The sequence below is a fragment of the Apostichopus japonicus genome, chromosome 18, assembly GCF_037975245.1.
Source record: "Apostichopus japonicus isolate 1M-3 chromosome 18, ASM3797524v1, whole genome shotgun sequence".
Lineage (NCBI taxonomy): Eukaryota > Metazoa > Echinodermata > Holothuroidea > Aspidochirotida > Stichopodidae > Apostichopus > Apostichopus japonicus.
Window position 1 is genome coordinate 5,219,635 of NC_092578.1, and position 19,806 is coordinate 5,239,440.

Here is a 19,806-nt window from a genome sequence, read left to right on the forward strand (position 1 = left end):
CATTGCATAACTAATTATAGAGTTATATCATTTCATTTACTTTTAGAGTCTGTTTTAGGGAGTATTTTCATAAATCATTAGTGGAAGGGGTTTACTCTCTTTTTGTTTCAGAGGTTCTTATGGTGTATTTGCAGAGCTTCCCACATCCGCCTTGATACTTTTCTTTCTTTCTTGGCATACCCTCATCTTATAAAACATACAGTTTTGTGGACTCGACATAAATATGACCATACGGTACCGAGTCTATGCCCCTAATTTGTAAAAAAAAATATGTAGTTCTTGAAATTACTCGTGCATATAACTGCATATAACGAGACAGCAAGCATCGCATTTCGTTGACGTGAGCAGGCTATTGAATCCAAGTGTATATATACTATACCCTCTGACTATACATCGAGGTTTGGCAATAAGTAATGGCGGATTCCACTAAACGTAAGTACTTATAGCTTCCCTAAATATATACACGGGAGAAGGGCAATGTAAACACTATGGCGAGAAGGGATAGGATAAGGGAAGGAAGGAAGGATGAATGGAGGATGAATGAATGAAGGATAAAACAAAATTGTCGGTATACATTTGCATGTGACTATTCATGTTACCTGATGTTGTCAGCGATGTCCTCTCATTTGGGGTGGGGGGTGGGGGGGGCAAAACAAAGGGATTATATATCAAACGGTTTACATTATGTGGTTTCAGTTTCACTCGAAACGTGCTTTCATGGCAGAAAAAAACATTGTAAACGATTCGCAAGCCTTATAATTTTTAGTTATGTGAGGCTGCATAATTTAAACCAAAAACGATGCCATATCATGCGTTATGTGTGAAGGAGTGAATGGCCACGTGGATTGGCTAACTAATTTGTCCACGTGGGCAGTTTTGTTCACTTTCAGTATGTATATATCATGTGCCATCCAAACTGTGTGAATTGAATAACTATTGCTTTATGACCCAAAAAAAAAAACATGTTCTTCTTCCTCGTCCTGTTATCATCGCAGCTTCACTCTGGTCGACTCTTCCAGATTATGTAAAGGAGGTGACGTATGATTATGAAGGTCACGTGTTTCAGAAGATGATATCACGCAGTTATATACCAGATATTATGAACTTTCAAGTCAGACCAGATGACATTTTTCTCATCACATTCCCGAAGTCGGGTAAGTTTATATTCAACATATATGGTTGTGAATGAATAGTATTAGCATATTTTAATGGTACAATATATTGTCAACCGGGACGGTAATGTTTATAACTTTAACTTATAGTCTCAATACCTGTTTGCTGATGAATTTCGGAAAACAAACTTAGATTCGATGTTTCTTATTCTATAACACTCTGACCAGGTGGGTTTAATGGAGTAAAGCTGTCGCAATCGAAAGAAAGAAATTTAATTTTTGTTGCCCTTATGGGGCGAACGATTTACCGTAAAATCACTGCTGACAGCCCATGTCAGCATGTTCATTACACAAATGTAAACAAAATAGTCTACACATGCGGCCCGATCAAGATTTGAACGCAGTCATATACTCGTATCGTCCACTAGTTGTACAATTCCACTGAGGAAACGTCTGAAAACACCTGTTGATTCATTGCAATGGAAGGAAATGACAATATTTCGCAAGTATCGTTAAGACAGAGAGAAAGAACCTATTCAAGAGAAGGGAAATAAGACAGGCTAGCCACGACAGAGAAAGTAGTCTAAGGCCTTATGGTCGTAAACAATACAGAAGGATTTGTTTGGCGCATTATCTGTTGGGCGGGGCTTGCAAAGTTTGGATGAAGTTTGTAGAATCTACGGACTCGTTAAAAAATCTCGCGAACTTTATTCAGCTCAAAGTTTTTAACGACAGATAACTCATTAAAAATAATGAATATTGATATGAACCTATATATATATATATATATATATATATATTTATATATATATATATATATATACATATATGTATGTATATATATATATATATCTATCTATACATATATATTTATATATATATATATATATATATATATATATATATATATATATATATATATATATAATAATAATAATAGTATATAATAGCCATGCTTATACGTGCATGAGCTTTGAAATTTTTTGACGGGCATATATACTAGAAATGCTCGTTGATTATTTCGTAAGCTGTAAAACTATTTTAACATCTGTTATTACCAGACAGATTTTCATTACAAACACAACCAGCTACTTTGAGATACCAGTAAGCTAAAGTATATAGTTGAAGACTAAATATAAAGAAAGTCTCCATAAAAACAAATATAATAAAAAATGTATATATAAAACCTCATCCGGGTATCATGCAAATGTGTAGTATTTTTTTCTCTTGGTACATACACAGTTTACATTTATATAGTATTTATTCCCTATCGAAGAATCTCGTATTACTAACTTGACATAGTCATATATGTGGTTGGTAAAAGTGTTCAAAGATCGGAGACTTATGCAAACATTCGATTTAATGCTGGTAATACATGGCGGGTTCTCGAATTTGAGTGGTTCTGTTTTGTGATTGGTGTGGTATCCCAAATAAGCGTTGTATAAAGGAATGTACAGTAATCACCCACATGTGTAACATAGCAGTGGTTTCTAACTTAGTTTGTACGAGTACCGCCATTACTACTAAATTCTCTTACAGGAACAGTGATTGGCTGTTTGAAGAATTGTCGGCGGATGTGGCAGAGCTTTGTTTTCTTACGCTACGCCATTTGTCAAATATGTGTTACTACATTTATTTCAGATAAGCTATAGCATTAAACAGAATATGTGCTAGCATTTAATAGAATGTATGCTAGCATTTAATCGCATATATGCTAGAATTTAATCGAAGATATGCTGGCATTAAATCCGAAGTTATGTCTGCATAAATTCCAGACTTTTGTCCACTTCGGCCTACCATAGACATAAAACCGTTATGATCACATATTATTACTGTCTCTGTGTACGTGGACTGTGGTTCGTGGACTGGGTTACGTGAACTGAGGTGGACTGAGGTTGGGGAGGGGGAGGGGGAGTACGTAGGCTTGAATATAGATCAAGTCGTTTGGTTTTAGTGTCCGTGCTCTCTATGTGGGGGTAAATTATCATATATAAAGAAATGTACAGATGTTTAAATTCATATAGGCCTACTTATTTCTTGGACTATATACAACTGGACTTCATTTCCTTAAATAACGTAATATGAAATAATTTAATGTTTAGAGTAAACATATGTACACCAAGCATGTAATGAATGTAATATGAGGTGCGTTCGCATCAACACTTTTATTTCTTTACACAGGTACTACTTGGGTACAACATATCGTTTGCCTAATTTTAGAAGACGGAACTACATCTAGCGTCCAAAATCACCTTTTCCAGAAAGCACCTTTCCTGGAAATGCCTCAAAGCTTCTGTAAAGAAACGGTAAGGCATTTATAACAGATTTTCAACACAACAAAGAAGCGGGAAATAATGTGCAAATTGTGAACACAGAAGAAGAAAAAAACATTTTCACAAGTTATCATATTATTTTACTTACTTGGCAATGTTACCGTCTTTTCTCATGTTAAGTCCAACTGTATTGTAAATGATTTTGGAAGTATAAAAACTTTGGAATAAAAAAAAAGTAATGCTTGCGAAAGTGGTCCACATGTGATTCCATAGCAATCAAGTGAATAGGACACTTGTTTCTTGTTCGAACTACATATAATTATGCCATATAAATGGTGCAGTTAGCTGGCAATTAAATCATTCTTCAACGACAAACATTATAACACAAGTCAAGACTTTTATATGCAAGAAGGCTTAAGTAGGACAAAGCCTGTTTCATATTTGATCAAGTGGTAGATCTAATCTAAAATCAAATTTTATTCGTCCTTTTGCTCGTCTGAGACAATCCAGCAACAAACTAACAATATATAGTTTATTAGTTTATTTGCCTCCCCCTCCCCCCCCCCCCAAAAAAAAATAAAATAAAAAGGCAACATTGCCATTCCTGTCAGCTGTATATAGGCCTACTATAATTTTAAGAATTCAAGACTAAAAACTGATACATGAATATCAACTTCCCTCTCAACTTCCTTCTCATAAATTAAGTTGAAAAAAAAAGCAACCTTCCGGGCATAATTGCAACATAGTGCCCTATTGGAAATAATGTGTAGTTATGTTTTACGAATTGAGTACGGTAACAGCATATACCGGTGATGTGGCCGGGTGGATAAAGGCAGTGGCATTTGAAGCAATGAGGCTTAGGAATCTGGGTTGATCCCCTGCCGGGTCATAGTAAGATGGATATTCAAACAAGAGCAATTTAGTACGGTATTCTCATCTGAAATGAATTTCTAAATTGAAAAGATTCAAAATTTGAGTTAAAATGTTAAATTGGAAGCCACCGACATGTAAGCTGTAATCCACAACAAGCCGTTGTGGGTTTCTCCCACATTTTTGATCGCTTAAACGTTGTATAGAGAAGGAAAAAAATAACTGCTGATTATTATGAACTGATTGAATTTAACACTGGTTGTTCATGCGTAAGGAATTAAAACTGATTTCGTTCAAAACAACAGAAGCAGTTCACATCAGCTGCACCAAGACATGTGCGTAGTACGGATTTGCCTAGGTAATGCATACTTTCCCATACTTGAGCATATTACACAAACGACACCATACGCATGCCCCCACCCACTTCCCTTCTCCTATCGATCGCTCCTCCGTCGGTTCCTTTCACGTTTTGGGGAGGGGTGGAGGCTACCTACCGAAAGGCCGAACAGCCCCCGAGAATGTACGAACTTTATGTTTATAGGATCGGATGGTCCATTAACACAGGCGACCCCATCAATATCGTCCCAATCTTTATCTCTGCCCCCCCCTCACATAACAAATATTTCATATAAGGGTAATATTATACTATACTGATTTCAGTATACTTCTTGCTTATGTATTTTATGCTTTATCATTTCACTGTTTCGTTGTTGTTGATGTGTTTTTTTTTTATCGAAGGCCGAACAGCCCCCGGGAATGTACGAAGTGGCCAAGGAAAAGCCCTCACCGCGATTCATGAAGACGCAGCTTCCAATGGAGTTCTTGCCTCGAGAAATTGAAGAAAAGAAACCCAAAATAGTTTACGTGTCGAGAAACCCAAAGGACAACGCTGTGTCGTATTTCAATTTTTGTAATCTCACGGTGAACTGCCCTCAATACAAAGTATGGTCGGAATTCCTCCATGATTTTACCAGAGGAGCCAGTATGTTGATTTCTTCTTTGTCTTTCTGCATAGATTTATTACACATGAAAATTAATTTATTAAAATTAATTAATTAAAAAAAATTAAAAAAGAAAGAAAAGTAAAATGAAAATACCACATTTTTTACTGATAAACTTTGCAAATTAACGAGAATCCAGATACAATAACAACAAATAATTTGATTTATTTCTTGATCCTTTAGGCTTAATTATCATTTATCTATACTTCTCATTGTATTCATTTTTTTTAATCTTCTTCTTCTCAGTTCCTCGAGGGTCTTGGTTTGACAACGTACTTTCTTGGTGGAGCAAAAGGGACGAACCAAATGTTCTGTTTTTAAAATACGAAGACCTGAAGAAGGTATGTTCATGGCGGTAAATTGAGAAACTATTTGTAAACAATAAAACAAATATCGCCCTCTTACTAAAACATTCGTTTTTGACAATTACTGTTCCCACCTCAACCTTTTCCATCTATTTTACTGAATTTTTTGAACTGACACAAACTCGAGAGTTAATTTGTGAACTTTTGATAAGCATATACTCATTCATCAAAATGTTAAAGTTTTAGGTTTGAATCCTTGTTCAAGGCCAAGGCCCTCTCACCCGACTTTACAACACTAAACCCTGGTCATTGGTAACTTGTTACACCCACACACCAAAGTGTGCACAATTCAATCAATTCCTCCTGAGCTACTACAGCGCACCTGTGTCCTCTGGGGGACTTCCCATGGAAGAAATCAGACAAATGGGAAGAAATATGAACGTCCATACGTCACAAATGACGTATAGACTATTAACCAACGGGATTACAGGGGATTGAAAAGTTACCCAGGAATTATAGTTGTAAGCCTTGAGAATGGCAGATTTGAAAGGTAGAGGCAGTGGGTGTTTACCCTGAAGTGGGTCAGTGGAGGCGCAGTGCTAAAATGTTACCAACTTTTGCAAGCTTTACGTTAGTTTGAGTGCGTACGTAGAGTAGAGATATGTAAGTATCGTCGTGCTAATATATGCAAACCCAGTCAAGTTTTGAGTTTACACACATTTGATACGATCATTTATGTCATATTCAATTCTTAAACCTTAAATTTCCATCAAAACCATCGCATATGGCCAATACTGATTTCTGCAAAGAAACGGACTTTACTACAGTAAGTGAGCTAAAGTGCTTTATATAACATTCCTATAGAAACACCATTTCATGTGCACGGGAATGAGGTAACGCCCGTGTGGGTGAGGCATGGAGGTATATATGTTGACCGTTGCATCCTATACAGAAGATTTTTTTTTAAAAAACATTCAGTGACACTGACACAAATTATTATTATTTCTGAGAACGAGAAAAACTGTTAACAAACTGCTTATACTGTTACACAAAAATATGTGTAGGTGGAAAAATATAAGGTAGCGGGCATGTCTTTTCTATCCTATATACATAGCAGGATATTTCTTCAAAGGCAAAACTGTAACAAAAACAAATTTAGGACATATTTAAACTAGAGAGATGCATGGCCATGCAGACAACTATTTTTTTTGTCATGATTGACAGACAGTTGTCTGCGTGGCCATACATGCATCTGTCTATGGTTTTAATGTGATCCCGAATCTGTTTTTATTTTCAGTTCGCCTTCGAACAAGATCCTGCTAAGGGTAACGTCAGGCCCCTCTAACTTTTATATGTTATTATTAGCAAACATGAAATTGGCATCGACTTTCATGTCCTGAAGTTTGATGAGTTATAGATCACATAGCCAATAAGGTATGTGACTGTGTACTCAAGAGAGTTCACTGTATACCTGTACATATAAACATACGGTAGGGTATTATGTAGGTTCACAGTATTGCGGGTTGGTTACGGTATCCATGCAATATAGGTCTGACATATATAGATCAATCACACAGAAGTAAATACCATCATTTTTAACAGGTAAACCCCAAAAATGTCTCACAATAGACTTCCTTAGAAAAATTGGGGAAAGCTAAACCATACGGACGGCTGCAGACTCCAGCTAAATTAATCAAATGCCGGTATATAGTGGATCATTTATTTAAGCGATAAAAGCATCAATTAAACTGTTCATTCAGTGGAGGTTATTTCATAATTTCACATTGTACGAGTATTAATGAAAAACTTCTGACGCTCTTGGGTAATGATTCCAATGCCCAACGAGTTAGCTGAAAAAGCATGGGCGTCCGCAAGGGGGGGGGGGCAAGGGGTTGGTAGGCGCTCCCCCATAGAAAATCAAAGTAGTATACAAATAATAACTTTGCTCTCACGTGAATCGGAAAACAATATATACATAGAAATTGTATCAGGATGGCCAGGTTTGGTTTCTTTGTTTTGACCTTTGATCGGACCTTGACTTCGATTTGACCTTAATTTGACCTTGATTTCGGCTTGACCTTCGGGGTTCCAGCACCGCCTTTAGTTGTTTACGGAATGTTTAGCGTATACTCATGTACATATACTTATGCATCTCAAGTATGAAGAAACAAATTTGATGGACATTTTACATATTTCTTTTTTTTAATCAGTTTGCATCTATATGACCATCACACCTGTTTGCTTCAAGTTCACTTCCGCTGCAAAACGTGCCAACTTCAAGTGTTGTTATCTCGAAAATAAACGATAAATATAGAAATGAAATACAAAATTCATCATGGTTCTCATTCATTAACCAAAAAAAAAAAAAATCCATCTGGATTAAATTATTTTTTTAATTTGCATATTGGACGTACTGCGTTTTTCAAAAGTTGCAAATTAAAATTCCATTAGATTTACTTCTCTGATGTTTCAAATCAACTCAATATCACAGAAAACGAAAGTGAGAGAGGCATGTAGAGGTGAGAGTGAGGGGGCGAGGGTGGGGATCATTAACTCATCTCGTATTCTATTATTGGGAACAAAGGTAGTTTTCTACATTGTCCATATAGTTCGTCAAACTTGGATTGTCAAAGTAATAATTATTTATCGTAAGTTTCTTTGAATAAACTCTTCTATTCTTTACTTGTGTATTGGTGGTATCCACGTACATTAAAGCATTCCACTGCCTGATGGTCAGTCTTAGTTTGTTTTGTTTTTCTTTGATATAGGATTTACGTGCTTCAGTGATACAGATTAGCGAGTTTCTTGAAAGACCCTTATCTGAGGAAGCCATTGACGACATCGTCATGAAATCCTCGTTCAATGCTATGAAGAAAAACCCAAAGGTCAACCCAGATCATTTAGTGGCGTCTTTCAAAGATGCAATCCAAGAAAATCGTTCCTTTCTTAGAAAAGGTGAGAACATATAGGCCTAACGCTATTGTATACTGATAATTTTAAATAGTATACGGAAACGTATATGGAAGTGACACCACATATTGACGACTTGCAAACACAAACTCAAACGGTGTAAAAGTCCGAAATCTGCCGTTTTGTCAAGTTATGGTATAAACGTAGATAAGACGGTAAAACTCTGAAAGTAAAGGTTTTTCACACCGTACATCGTGACTTTCTACCGTCATAAATCTAAAAAAATAACCCGATTTAGCAAGATGCTTTGACTGTGGAAAACGTCAAAAATTAGTGAAAATTCCCCCTTTTTTGGTACTCTTGTTACTCTCTTGAAAATACGTCAAAATCTGAATAAATTAACATGTTTTGGAGACATTTCATTTGGGTTTTGGTATTTATGGAACGGTTGGCGATATATAACATATGCCACACATCATTCTGCAATAACCGGACATTGTAATGCACGTGGAGTGCTTGCAGTATTAGGAAGAACTTTTCGGGAGTATAGTCACGTAGGTACCTTCAAAGTGAGGGCGCTTGTGAGCCCCGTGACAGGCTCAGAATAAGTTGGCTACGCAGTTAGCCTCTGCAAATGTACAAAAACTATGTGAAACTTTTAAGTTTTAACGTCCAGCCATGTAGGTATCGCTTACTTGGCTAGTAATGGCAATATTGTAGCGCGCACGCGCACTACAATCATACTTCAATGGTCGGCGCTACATCGTTAATCGAATATCGGGGTTTGTCGGAGAGTTCAATCTAGGTCGTTTTGGGCGGGGGGGGGGGGGGTGGGGCGGTGGGGCACACCATTTCCAAAGGGCAGTTGGACACATGACTTTCATTTGGGGCAAGGGGATGGAAAGACAAAGCTATTTGTAAATCTTCCAGGTTTCGAATTCAAACACGCGGGTTATATGTATGGGATATGCTTATATACGTTATGAAAATGTATTACATATCTTTCCAACGTTTTTCCAAAGCTCCAAGTTCAGTATTAAATGGAACTTAAAGAAATCACCATATCGACATGTGGGCCTTTATTTATCTCTAAGAGGAAGATCGTTTCTATTATTTGTAATTAAATAATATGAAGTTTGAGTAGTTTTGTTGTGATAAAGTTTCCCATTTTATATTGATTTTCAACTTTAATAACAGGCCAAGTTGGAGACTGGAAGAACTATTTCACTGTAGCCCAGAACGACGCATTTGATGACTTGTACGAGAGGAAAATGAAAGGAACCGGGTTGACCTTTGACTTTACCCTGGATTGATAATCTCTAATGTATCAGGAAATATTACAGATGCCATCTTCATAAAGACGAAGGGCTGTCAAAAAAAGTATTCAAGAAAGTAAAATATAAACAAAGTTATTACTTTGATAGCACAAAAGCTCTATCGATTACCTTTAGTCACCAGGCCCGACACCACGAATATAGTCCTACCCGACTATTTTTTAACCAAATATGGATGTTTCTAAATATCTTTAAGTGTTTTTGTTGACGTTCACTTTATAATTATAATCTTAATATTTACTTCCTGTAAAAGACATTGTATCATTTGAATTACCACTACTAGGCCTATATGTATACAACTGAACCCATTCACTGAAATTGTCCATATAAGACTTTGATACCCTAAATACCACAATGAACAGTTCTAATCGAACGAAGTAACAATACAAAGTCACATTGCACACATCCAGGAATATTTGCATGTTCAAATACACATAACGTATCCATAAGTAAACTAAACCCTCGTATAGCTACGGACGCTTAAAAGTGCCATCAATATAAGAAAACTTTGCCCCAATAAGTCAACATTGTTTAGATAACAAGATAACATCTTATCGAAAATCAGAAAAAAAATGTTGGATTGCTCAGTTGCTTTAAGCAATGAGGCCATTAACCTGCTTGATTTGAGGTTAACCCACCCCCTATTGCACTTTATGAAATGTGGATTGCTTGGTAACATTTGGAAGGATGTTTCTTCATCCGACAAACTACATCACTTTCTTGTCTGTGAAATGTATTTGTTTGAAAGTAATTTAAAAAAAAAAATTTTTTTTAAGGGTAGATGAAGCTATTGGTCATTGATCTCAGTATTTCCTGTGCGGTTTATGATACCATACGTACAGACATAAAAGTTGCCGTTGGGTAGTAAACAAATGACATTGTTTTAATGGTTTCCACGAAATCCTCCACCAGTACACTACCTGTAGTTTTGTTTTGTTTTACATGGTTTAGCTTAAATTGAATATCTTTTAATTAATAGGAAACCACCGAGAGAGTTGTAAGAGAACAATTAATTTTTTTTTTAATTTGTGGCATATGGCATTGAGGAGGTGACAGGTTGGTGGAGGGGAGTGTAAATTCAAATCCCAATTATTCAAATCTCCTGGAAGGTAAACCTAAAATGCTAAGTGCACTTATAACTTGGCTATTGAAGATATCATACTTGTAAGGAATTGGTGACTGAGATGTTGAAACAATTGTGTGGCAATGTTAGTTTTGGTTACTAAGGTAACATCTGACAAATTTACAGAGCTTAAATTTTACTGCCTGTACAGTATTCACTGGAAGAAATAATTTTTTCTTTAAAAAAGGCTAAAATGTTTTCAAACACAATTTTTTGGTGATAAAACCAAAGGTGCTTCAAGTGATATTAGGAGACTGGGGTTGGGGGATGGGGGGGGGTGAGGGAGGATGAAGGGTAGGTATGCATGTTTCTTCAGTACCCACGTCATTCCAATGCAGATCTTGAATGAATTTCAAATGTTCACAAATAAATTCAGATTTCGATTTTAAATGAAAAGTGTTTAACGATATGTATGCATTTACACCTGCTTTTATGCCGACAAATCTAGGGTGTTCTGAAAAAAATCGTGTTTCAAAGCTCTTCTGATAAATTTGATCAATTGATGTGATGGAATTGAAAGGGATTTTTGGTATGGGAGACAAGGTATTGTAAACTAATAAATAGCAAAAAAAGGCAGAAACATTTAGAAGTTGAAATCTTCATATGACTGTATTAATATATTGGCTGACTTCCCAAATTTTAGCAAATTAAAATAGAGATTTTAAGTTCAAGTGAGAGGACTAGAGTGAAATAGAAAACAAACATCTATTTATCTTTTAATCAATCACTAGAAAGAAATAAAAGCTAAGATAACTTAGTTAATGTAGTGCCCTCACAGTATCTGTCGAATGCATGTATGTCCATCCGATTCTCAGTTTGTCAAACAGTTCCTTCGTCACGTTGCTAGGTTAAAATGTGAGCGTGGGTATATCCCGAAAGCCATCACCGGCAAATCGAATCATCAAATAATAAAAAGAAAAATAGAGTTTTATTCCATCCATAGTCAGTTCATTATGAGTGGGTTCCTGGTTAAAACGTTTTGTTAGTAAAGGGGTTAGTCCTCGGTTAGATCTCTGAAGGAAAGAACAGAAAAGGAATAAAACTTTTTAAGACATCAAGGAGTCAGCACATGAGCGGTAAATGGTGGCCAACATTACTTCATTCAGACTGTGACGCTACTTTGTGTTGTTCTATCTATAGATTACATAAGTATTCCTGTCCATGATTCCTGTACAATGATTCCTGTACATCACATAATTCACTTATCTGGTGAGCACCTACAGGAATGGCATACGGTCTTGTAGCATCTGTATAGGTTTAAGGTTTTCTGCGCATGGTTCCTGTACAACGATTCCTGTACATTCTACAACAGGGATGGTGTACAGGAATTTCTGTCGAACCATGTACAACGATTCCTGTACATCTTACAACAGGGATGGTGTACAGGAATTTCTCTTGAACATATAACTCATTTATCTGGTGACTACAGGAACAGCATATACAGGGGTTAATTCTCTTAAAGTGGCTTTCGTACATGATTCCTGTACATCCTACAACAGGGATGGCGTACAGGAATTTCTGTTGAACATATAACTCATTTATTTGGTGTCTACAGGAACAGCATATACAGGGGTTAATTCTCTTAAAGTGGCTGTACAAGTTTAAGGATTTTCGTACATGATTCCTGTACATCCTACAACCCGGGATGGTGTACAGGAATTTCTGTTAAATAAGATACTCCAGCTACCAGAATATCCTTTTAATGACGGATGGTATTTGTGTTTTGTCAAACTCACCTTACAATGTACTGCAAATGGCATAGTTACATTGACAGTAATCAATCTCTGGGAGCTTCCCTGTGACCTTTGACCCATCGGGGCACACCAGCTCCACAGTTGTAAACGTGTCCTTCAACACCGGTCTGCAACAGTTACAGTTGTGGGTGACCAGGAAACCGTCGAAGCTATCGCACTCGGACGTTGACGAACAATAACCCTGGCAGACTTGAACCGAAACGTCGTCGGCATGGCAACCCCGACTGTCTGTGAGGTTACGTAGTTCGCTGGATTTGCTGCAGCTGTTAGGTTCTGCAGAAGAGGCAAAGATGAGGACACAAGATGATACTTGGGCAATTCAATATCATAAATAAGTCCTTCTATCATGAAAGGTCTGCGCTACTTAATGTTACTTGAAGAGCTACTTGATTTTATTGTTTTGTTTTCAACTTTTGATCACCCCTTGCAACCTCTATTGAGGGGGATAACCTTCCAAGGTTTCCTCAGTAATGTTACTCAAGAACTGTTATTAATGTTACATATATATCACAGTGTTATGATGTTACAAACTGATAAATACTGATTTGCTCAACTGGCATTTTGGATATAGTATTATAATATTTTTTTCCTACATTACTCAAAATCATCATGATGCAATTCCACATATTTTGGCATTTCTCAATGTTGATTTTTCTCTGTGCGAGATTAAAAGCTGTCACTCCATCCCATGGATATGAGGTGGTGCACGAAGAAACAACAGAGCAAAAAGGAATAATATACGGAAGCAACACAGGTAAAATGACTTTTAACTAATAATAGACTAACATCAAACCTAGTCTATGCCTGCTTATTCTCTGTTAATAATAATCATAATAATATTAATAATAATTATAAATAATAATAATAACAATAACAACAACAACAACAATAATAATAATAATAATAAATTACATTTATATAGCGCTTAATACAGCATTTCAAAGCGCTTTACAAAGTAGGAAAGAGACAAAGGAAACCAAGGAGAAAAAGAAACTAGGAATCAAACAGAAATGTTTTAAGTTGTCTCTTGAAAATACAAAGGGAGGTAGAGTCACGAACGTTAACATAAATATGTTTTTAATATGTCCTCTGTTGAGTTTTAACACTTGAGCATACTGTACATGAGCCTACAACATTGTCAAAAAGAAATTTCTTACATAGTTACGAAGAAAAAGACAACACTACAAGATTGAATGATATTTGGAGATTTGGATAAAAACTCTGTTTGCAGTATCCGATAAAATTTAAGAAATGATAAAATACTTTCTTAAATCTGTTTTTTCACCTTCAAACATGAATAAATTCTTACCTGACACTAACTTGCAGGTTGGACAACATTCACCATCATCAAATACAGGAGCGTAGCCCTTGAAATATCAAACCATAAGTTGGAATATTATGTTTCACAGTTTCATAAAGTTGACATGGTACAAAAGAGATGATATTTATCCGGTGTAGAGTTTTATACAGATACATAGAAACAAGTAAGTCACATTAATGTGGATTCTAAATGGGTCATTCCTCCCACTCTTCCCCCCCCCCACTGCCCCTCAAGTAGAGAATGGTTCAAAAGAAGTTGTCACTGACTGAGCGAAATGACATAGCACAAGGCTTGCATCAAGTTTACTGGTTTTAAAATTCCATTCAGGTTAATCGTTTGTCCCAGTTTACTGTCCCAGTCTGTTTTCCTGTTTTTAACATTGCGATTTGAAACAAATTAATACGTACCTCTTCGCAACTGATATCTTCACATCCTGAAGAACAGGTCACTACACCGCCCTCACACAAACATGTGGTGCAGTTATCTGTCATCCAGCTCTCCCCGGGATATCGTGAAACTCTGTCCTCTCCGAGACATTCGCACTGTCCCTGTTCGATGCAATCCCCCTCACTGTCACGGTACCAGCCGGGTTGGCATACACAGGCCTGTTCGTTCACACAGTTCGCCTCGGTGGTCGTAGATGAAGCGTTAGCATTTAAATCGAGACAGCTTAGTACCACGCACGTACTGCCCCATATCTCGTGGTCTCCGCACGCTGTAATACGGTGGGACGAGAGTATTTGCAATTTTCAGAGGGACATCAAAGATCATTTGTGGGAGAAAAATCTCAACATCGAGGGCAAACCACGTTAACATTGAATTCTCTGTCGTCTAAACATGTCCTAAACGTATCGCTTACTTTTATCTTGTGTCCGTCGGTGTAGAGGTCAGAATCAACGTCCTTCACATACGGGTTGATTCTTAAATTCATTCCCAAAGTGTGAAGAATGCATGGTCACAGCTAAAGAATATTCATCCACCATGTTTAGATTACTAGAAGAGTGCTATTACAGGCAGACAATATAGTGAATGTGTCGGGATCTATGCATATTCATATCTGAAGGCAGACAGTATTGTGAATGTGTCGGGATCTATGCATATTCATATCTGAAGGCAGACAGTATAGTGAATGTGTTGGGATCTATGCATATTCATATCTGAAGGCAGACAGTATAGTGAATGTGTTGGGATCTATGCATATTCATATCTCAAATGGTTCGAACTGAAAGTCAGCATCCAAATCTGGTTTGAACAGGTCAAAGCTGACATTGGTAGGCCTCTCCACATAACCATGGAGATAGGATCTGACCTGGCCTGAGGCAAATCTGAGTCAATGATGAAAAAAAGAAAAGAAAAAGACCCCCACCCCCGAAATATCCAATCAATTCACCAATGCAATATACTGGACTGCCTTAAAAATGGAAACTGTACATAACGTGAAACCATTTTCTGATAAGATAATTTCAATATCCACTGTTTATTGGCTCCCAAGATGAAGTAGAGAATACATGTTACTTTACGAAAATTGATAGCGTATCTCATTAATACTCTTGTCAGATATTGCTGGTTCAGTCGAGTAATACTTACGACAATCCCCGTAATCGCAAGGCTGTTCCTCCTGATTGGCTCCTTCACACTCCGACCCACCGTAAGATGCAGGTGGGTTATTAGCTGACCTGTTAAATTAATGATAAGAGAGTGCATCGTTAGCGGATATACTAAATTGAGGTCAACATTGTAGACATTTAAGAAAAAAAATATTATACAAAAATATTATCCAATATACACGTTTATGTCAATACCAGCAAGAGCTTAAAACATTTATTTCAAGCTAAAATTATCTCAGAATTGGTGAATAAAAATAAAATGTTTGGCACTATTCGTAAATTTTCGGTTTTATATTACATGTGAGAGTGTATTTGTTCTTTAGTTTCAACAAACCAACATGTATAACAATTACTTTCAAGCTCCAAGGAACAAATTTGAGTTGCTTAGAACAGCAGTTTGCATAGAACCATATGAAACGGAGTCCATTGCAGATTTTAATATTAGCTGGACATAGAAATTTAATTATTGTCCAAATTTCACTTCCAAGAGTCCCCAAACTTTTTCTGGCTTTTTGAATTCAGCAATCGTAGAGTAAAAAGCTTGCATGTGGTTAGTATTACTGTGAAGTATCAAGGCATCTGCATGGGCCAAAAGACCTCTCAGAGTCAAATGGGATCTAAGATACATTGCTACACTCAGGGATGAGCCTGTGGTAAAAAAAAATAACGGAACTTTGCAAAATTTGCTGTATAGGCTCCAGTTTGTGTATGCTACAGTGTGTTAGGATAATATTTTTTGTCCCCGAGGTAGAAAAGAAATCACGGATATTCCGCGAATTCGCGGAAAAAGCTCATGACTGTTAACTAGTGAGCTTTCATAGTAAAAAGTGAAAGCTGGCCATGGGTGTGTCTCATCTCAGCCTAAGGACGTTGTAGCCTAATGTAAACCAATACATTTTGGAAGATTTGGTAAAGAATTGCAACAAAAACTGGCAGAGAAATACATAATGTTGCTTTTCACTGAACTGTTTGACAAATTTTATTACATGAGTTTAATACAGTCATATTTGTCAGGGTTTACCTCCTCTTTTTCAAAGCTCACCTGAATCTCGTCTGAGTACCGTTCCCACACGAGACGGAACAATCTGTCCATGACGACCAACTACTCCAGCCACAGTCCACGGAACAAGGCGTGTCCACGCATTCCAGGTGTCCGTCCACACAATTGCTGTATATATACAAGTATGGATGATATCATAAGCAATCAAAACTCTCTTATCCCTTACATATCATTATATTGTGTCTCACAAAGAGAAACCAGCTCCCTCGTTAAAGCAACTCTTTAGACGTATATCAAATTGACCTCCCAACCCCCCCCTACCATCCTCCCCACCACTCTTCATCAACAAACAAACAACGAAACTCCTAGAAATGACCTACCAGGTCCTGCAGTCGTCAACCAAAGTTGAGCCTGGTGCGTAAATATTTCCATTCTCGTCTGTGCAATCACATTGACTCTGTGGTACACATTCATTCTCTTGTTCTAATGTACCATTAGGACAGTGGCAGCCGGCTTGACACTCTTCAACGACACACTGAGAACCCAGCGCCAGATCAGAACACTTGGCCGGACATTGTGTAGCACATTCTGAGTATACCTGACCATTGAGACATTCAGTTTCTGTTAAAGGATATTAAAAGAGTCTGCTTTAACTTTCGACCAAACGCAAGGTATTTGCAATTATAAAATCTAAGAAGCAATTGAATACAAATTTCATGAGAGTGCTCACATTATGATTTACTTCTAACTCTTAAATACAACAATTACCTATAGAAAAAAAAGAAATTCATTTACATGGAGACCACACATTTTAATCATTTCAACAATCTATTCATAACTTGTTAATACCAAGTTTGACTGCTGACATATTACGCTGCATTGAAGCCAAAAGTAGTCCACTGCAACCCACCCCTCCCTCCCCTCAACAAGAAAAATCCTGTAAACGTGGTAAGAATTAGGTGCTGAGAAGTGGCTGGCAACTTGTCTTTCTGAAGAGAAACGTTTTCACTTCTGATGATCTACGCAGAGCTGCATAATAGCAGCTTGCAAAAGTATCCTGACACTCACCGCACTCTTCCGGATTACAAACTTTTGTCTCGTTGGCAGCGCCCTCGCAATCCTGGCCTCCGTTTTTAGGAGGAGGGTTGCTGCAGGTTCGGAAGCGGTACGACACTCCCCCACCACATGTCACATCACATTCGGTCCAGTTGCTCCAGGGAGACCACTCCCCGTCGACTATGAGGTTTAAAGTGAACACAAGGTGAGATGGCACAAGGAATTGAGGTGATATATATTATCTGGAATCGGTCTTTTGCTTTAAACTCAAATAGTTAGAAATAATCAAACATGGTCACCCATGGGTCAACCAGACAACTCCCCATAATTTTAAATGTGTAAATGGTAGTATAGATCAATTTGGTGTATTTAATTTATGTATAGGGAATCGCATGCCTTGAAATAAAGATAAACTAATGAAAAAGTGGTCAAGAATATTCAAATTAGGATTTGGCATGTGCAAGTTATTCACAGTAAATGTGTAGTGGAATAGGAAAGAGTACTATATACCAGGAAATAGGGTTTCATCTCGAATAAAACATAAAAATAACTAACTCAACTACGGTCTTCAATGTCCAAACTTCCAAAAAAACAACCCATCTTATTCTTACCACCAGACACAACTTACTTCATAACTAGTACATGTCATTTTTAAAAATTAACATTCTTCGATGTCTAGGCCATAATTGGAAGGGAAAGACCTCCAGAGTAAAGTAATCTTAAGAACTTAGGACTTTTAACAAGGTGAGCTTACTGAGTAATAAAACATACTTTGAGTTTCAAATAATTCATAAATTTGAATAAATTGATGATATCATTGCTGATGCTTGCTTTCATAACCTATAGCTACATCTCAATGGCTTTACCTGGACAGGCATCTGTGTTACAGTAGTCAGTTTCCATGGTGACGTAAGCAGTGGCATTCAAACAATCAATAGTCCCATTGTCAGACCTGATCAGGTTTCGGGTCCTGTGCCTGCGGCCGACACCACACGATGTGCTGCAGTCCGTCCAGTTCGACCAATCGTCCCAGTCACACAGGAACGGAACTAACGTTATCAAAGAAACAAAGGTCAAAATAGCCAAAGCCACTTTCAGTGTTTTGGACGAAGAATTTTACCGGACGGAATCCGCCGGGCCTAATTTTGACACGGTTCCTAATTTCCATGCAGTGTAGTTGAAGCAGCTGGCTGTGTTCATTTATTAGTTATTACATTTCAACCTCAAAGTTAAGAAACTCCATTTACCTTCGTCATCGAAAGTGTCTGTAGGTTTGCTTTGTTGGCAAATTTTCAGAAGAGGGGAGGGGGGCATAAAGACTTTAGTTGACACAGCTTAAAAAAATGCTACCATTTTCCATGCCTATTGACATTTTGGTACTATGTTCTATGAAGTTTCTAAGCCTTGGAATTTGATTTTTCAATTTCCATGACTTTTCCATGACTTTTGAAAAACCTTGCAACATATTCCACTCTCTACAGGTAATATCTCTCTCTGTAATATCGCCTTTTTTTACAGGAAATCATTACATCCTTTACCACCCTTTGCCCACAGATTGGGTACAGTTAACTGTGGCCTGCGAGATCAATTTCACGATCACCATTTGTCTAAACACATGTCATCTCAAATCGTTGTGTATATTCAAATGGGCATTGGGAAGTCAATGGAATATCTTTCATGGATGTAGGCAAAATCCAAGTCTATATTTATATATCCATACCTGAGGTAGTCACAATCATGACCGTACTTGGTGACGTGTATTCATTCGTACTGGCATAAGATGTCGTCGTTTCTGGAGAAGTTGTTGAATACTGGTTTGATGCAGTTGTTGACGAACCTTCAGAATGGCAGATAAAAATAGTTCAGAACTTTGAATATATATGTACAGGTAAACAAAAAACAGACATCTCATACACCCAATATTATATTCATGGTGTTACTAAATGACAATACAGGATTGCAATTATATGTAGATATAAATATATTGCTAGTTTTAGATGGCAAAAGCATGACGACTTGGTAACCTTTGATTTCACTTTGTGTCCGTGAAGTTATTATGAAATGCCTTTTTACAAGGCTTTATTCATTCATGAAAGAACACTGCCTAATGAGTTGTACATAAACAGGAAAGACCACAAGA

At 37.1% G+C, this 19,806-nt stretch overlaps 3 protein-coding genes across 3 annotated transcripts in view; 2 read left to right on the forward strand and 1 right to left on the reverse strand.

Annotated features, from left to right (window-relative positions):
• The window catches only part of LOC139958688 (unconventional myosin-Id-like), a 260,444-nt gene that overhangs the window by 179,710 nt on the left and 60,928 nt on the right, over nt 1–19,806 (forward strand). The gene's annotated exons all lie outside the window — the stretch shown is intronic.
• On the forward strand, nt 292–11,184 carry LOC139958690 (sulfotransferase 1C2-like). The gene is made up of 7 exons (XM_071955960.1): nt 292–432; nt 996–1,154; nt 3,294–3,418; nt 4,994–5,237; nt 5,503–5,597; nt 8,330–8,516; nt 9,669–11,184. The coding sequence occupies exons 1-7, from the start codon at nt 414–416 to the stop codon at nt 9,782–9,784; spliced, it is 945 nt and encodes a 314-aa protein (XP_071812061.1). The 5' UTR covers nt 292–413; the 3' UTR covers nt 9,785–11,184.
• LOC139958687 (uncharacterized) overlaps nt 11,519–19,806 on the reverse strand; it is a 60,404-nt gene continuing 52,116 nt past the window's right edge. The window contains exons 41-50 of the mRNA XM_071955956.1: nt 19,387–19,503; nt 18,533–18,715; nt 17,679–17,846; nt 16,991–17,231; nt 16,653–16,778; nt 15,591–15,679; nt 14,411–14,718; nt 13,992–14,049; nt 12,665–12,955; nt 11,519–11,941 (exon numbers count right to left, since the gene is read on the reverse strand). Of these exons, the coding sequence (XP_071812057.1) occupies nt 12,666–12,955; nt 13,992–14,049; nt 14,411–14,718; nt 15,591–15,679; nt 16,653–16,778; nt 16,991–17,231; nt 17,679–17,846; nt 18,533–18,715; nt 19,387–19,503 (1,580 nt within the window). The 3' untranslated portion in view covers nt 11,519–11,941; nt 12,665. The remainder of the gene's footprint in view (nt 11,942–12,664; nt 12,956–13,991; nt 14,050–14,410; nt 14,719–15,590; nt 15,680–16,652; nt 16,779–16,990; nt 17,232–17,678; nt 17,847–18,532; nt 18,716–19,386; nt 19,504–19,806) is intronic.

Coding starts and splice junctions, on each gene's coding strand:
- LOC139958690 (XM_071955960.1), top strand. Junction 3,419..4,993: donor AAAGCTTCTGTAAAGAAACG/GTAAGGCATTTA, acceptor TTTTTATCGAAG/GCCGAACAGCCCCCGGGAAT. Junction 5,598..8,329: donor AATACGAAGACCTGAAGAAG/GTATGTTCATGG, acceptor TCTTTGATATAG/GATTTACGTGCTTCAGTGAT.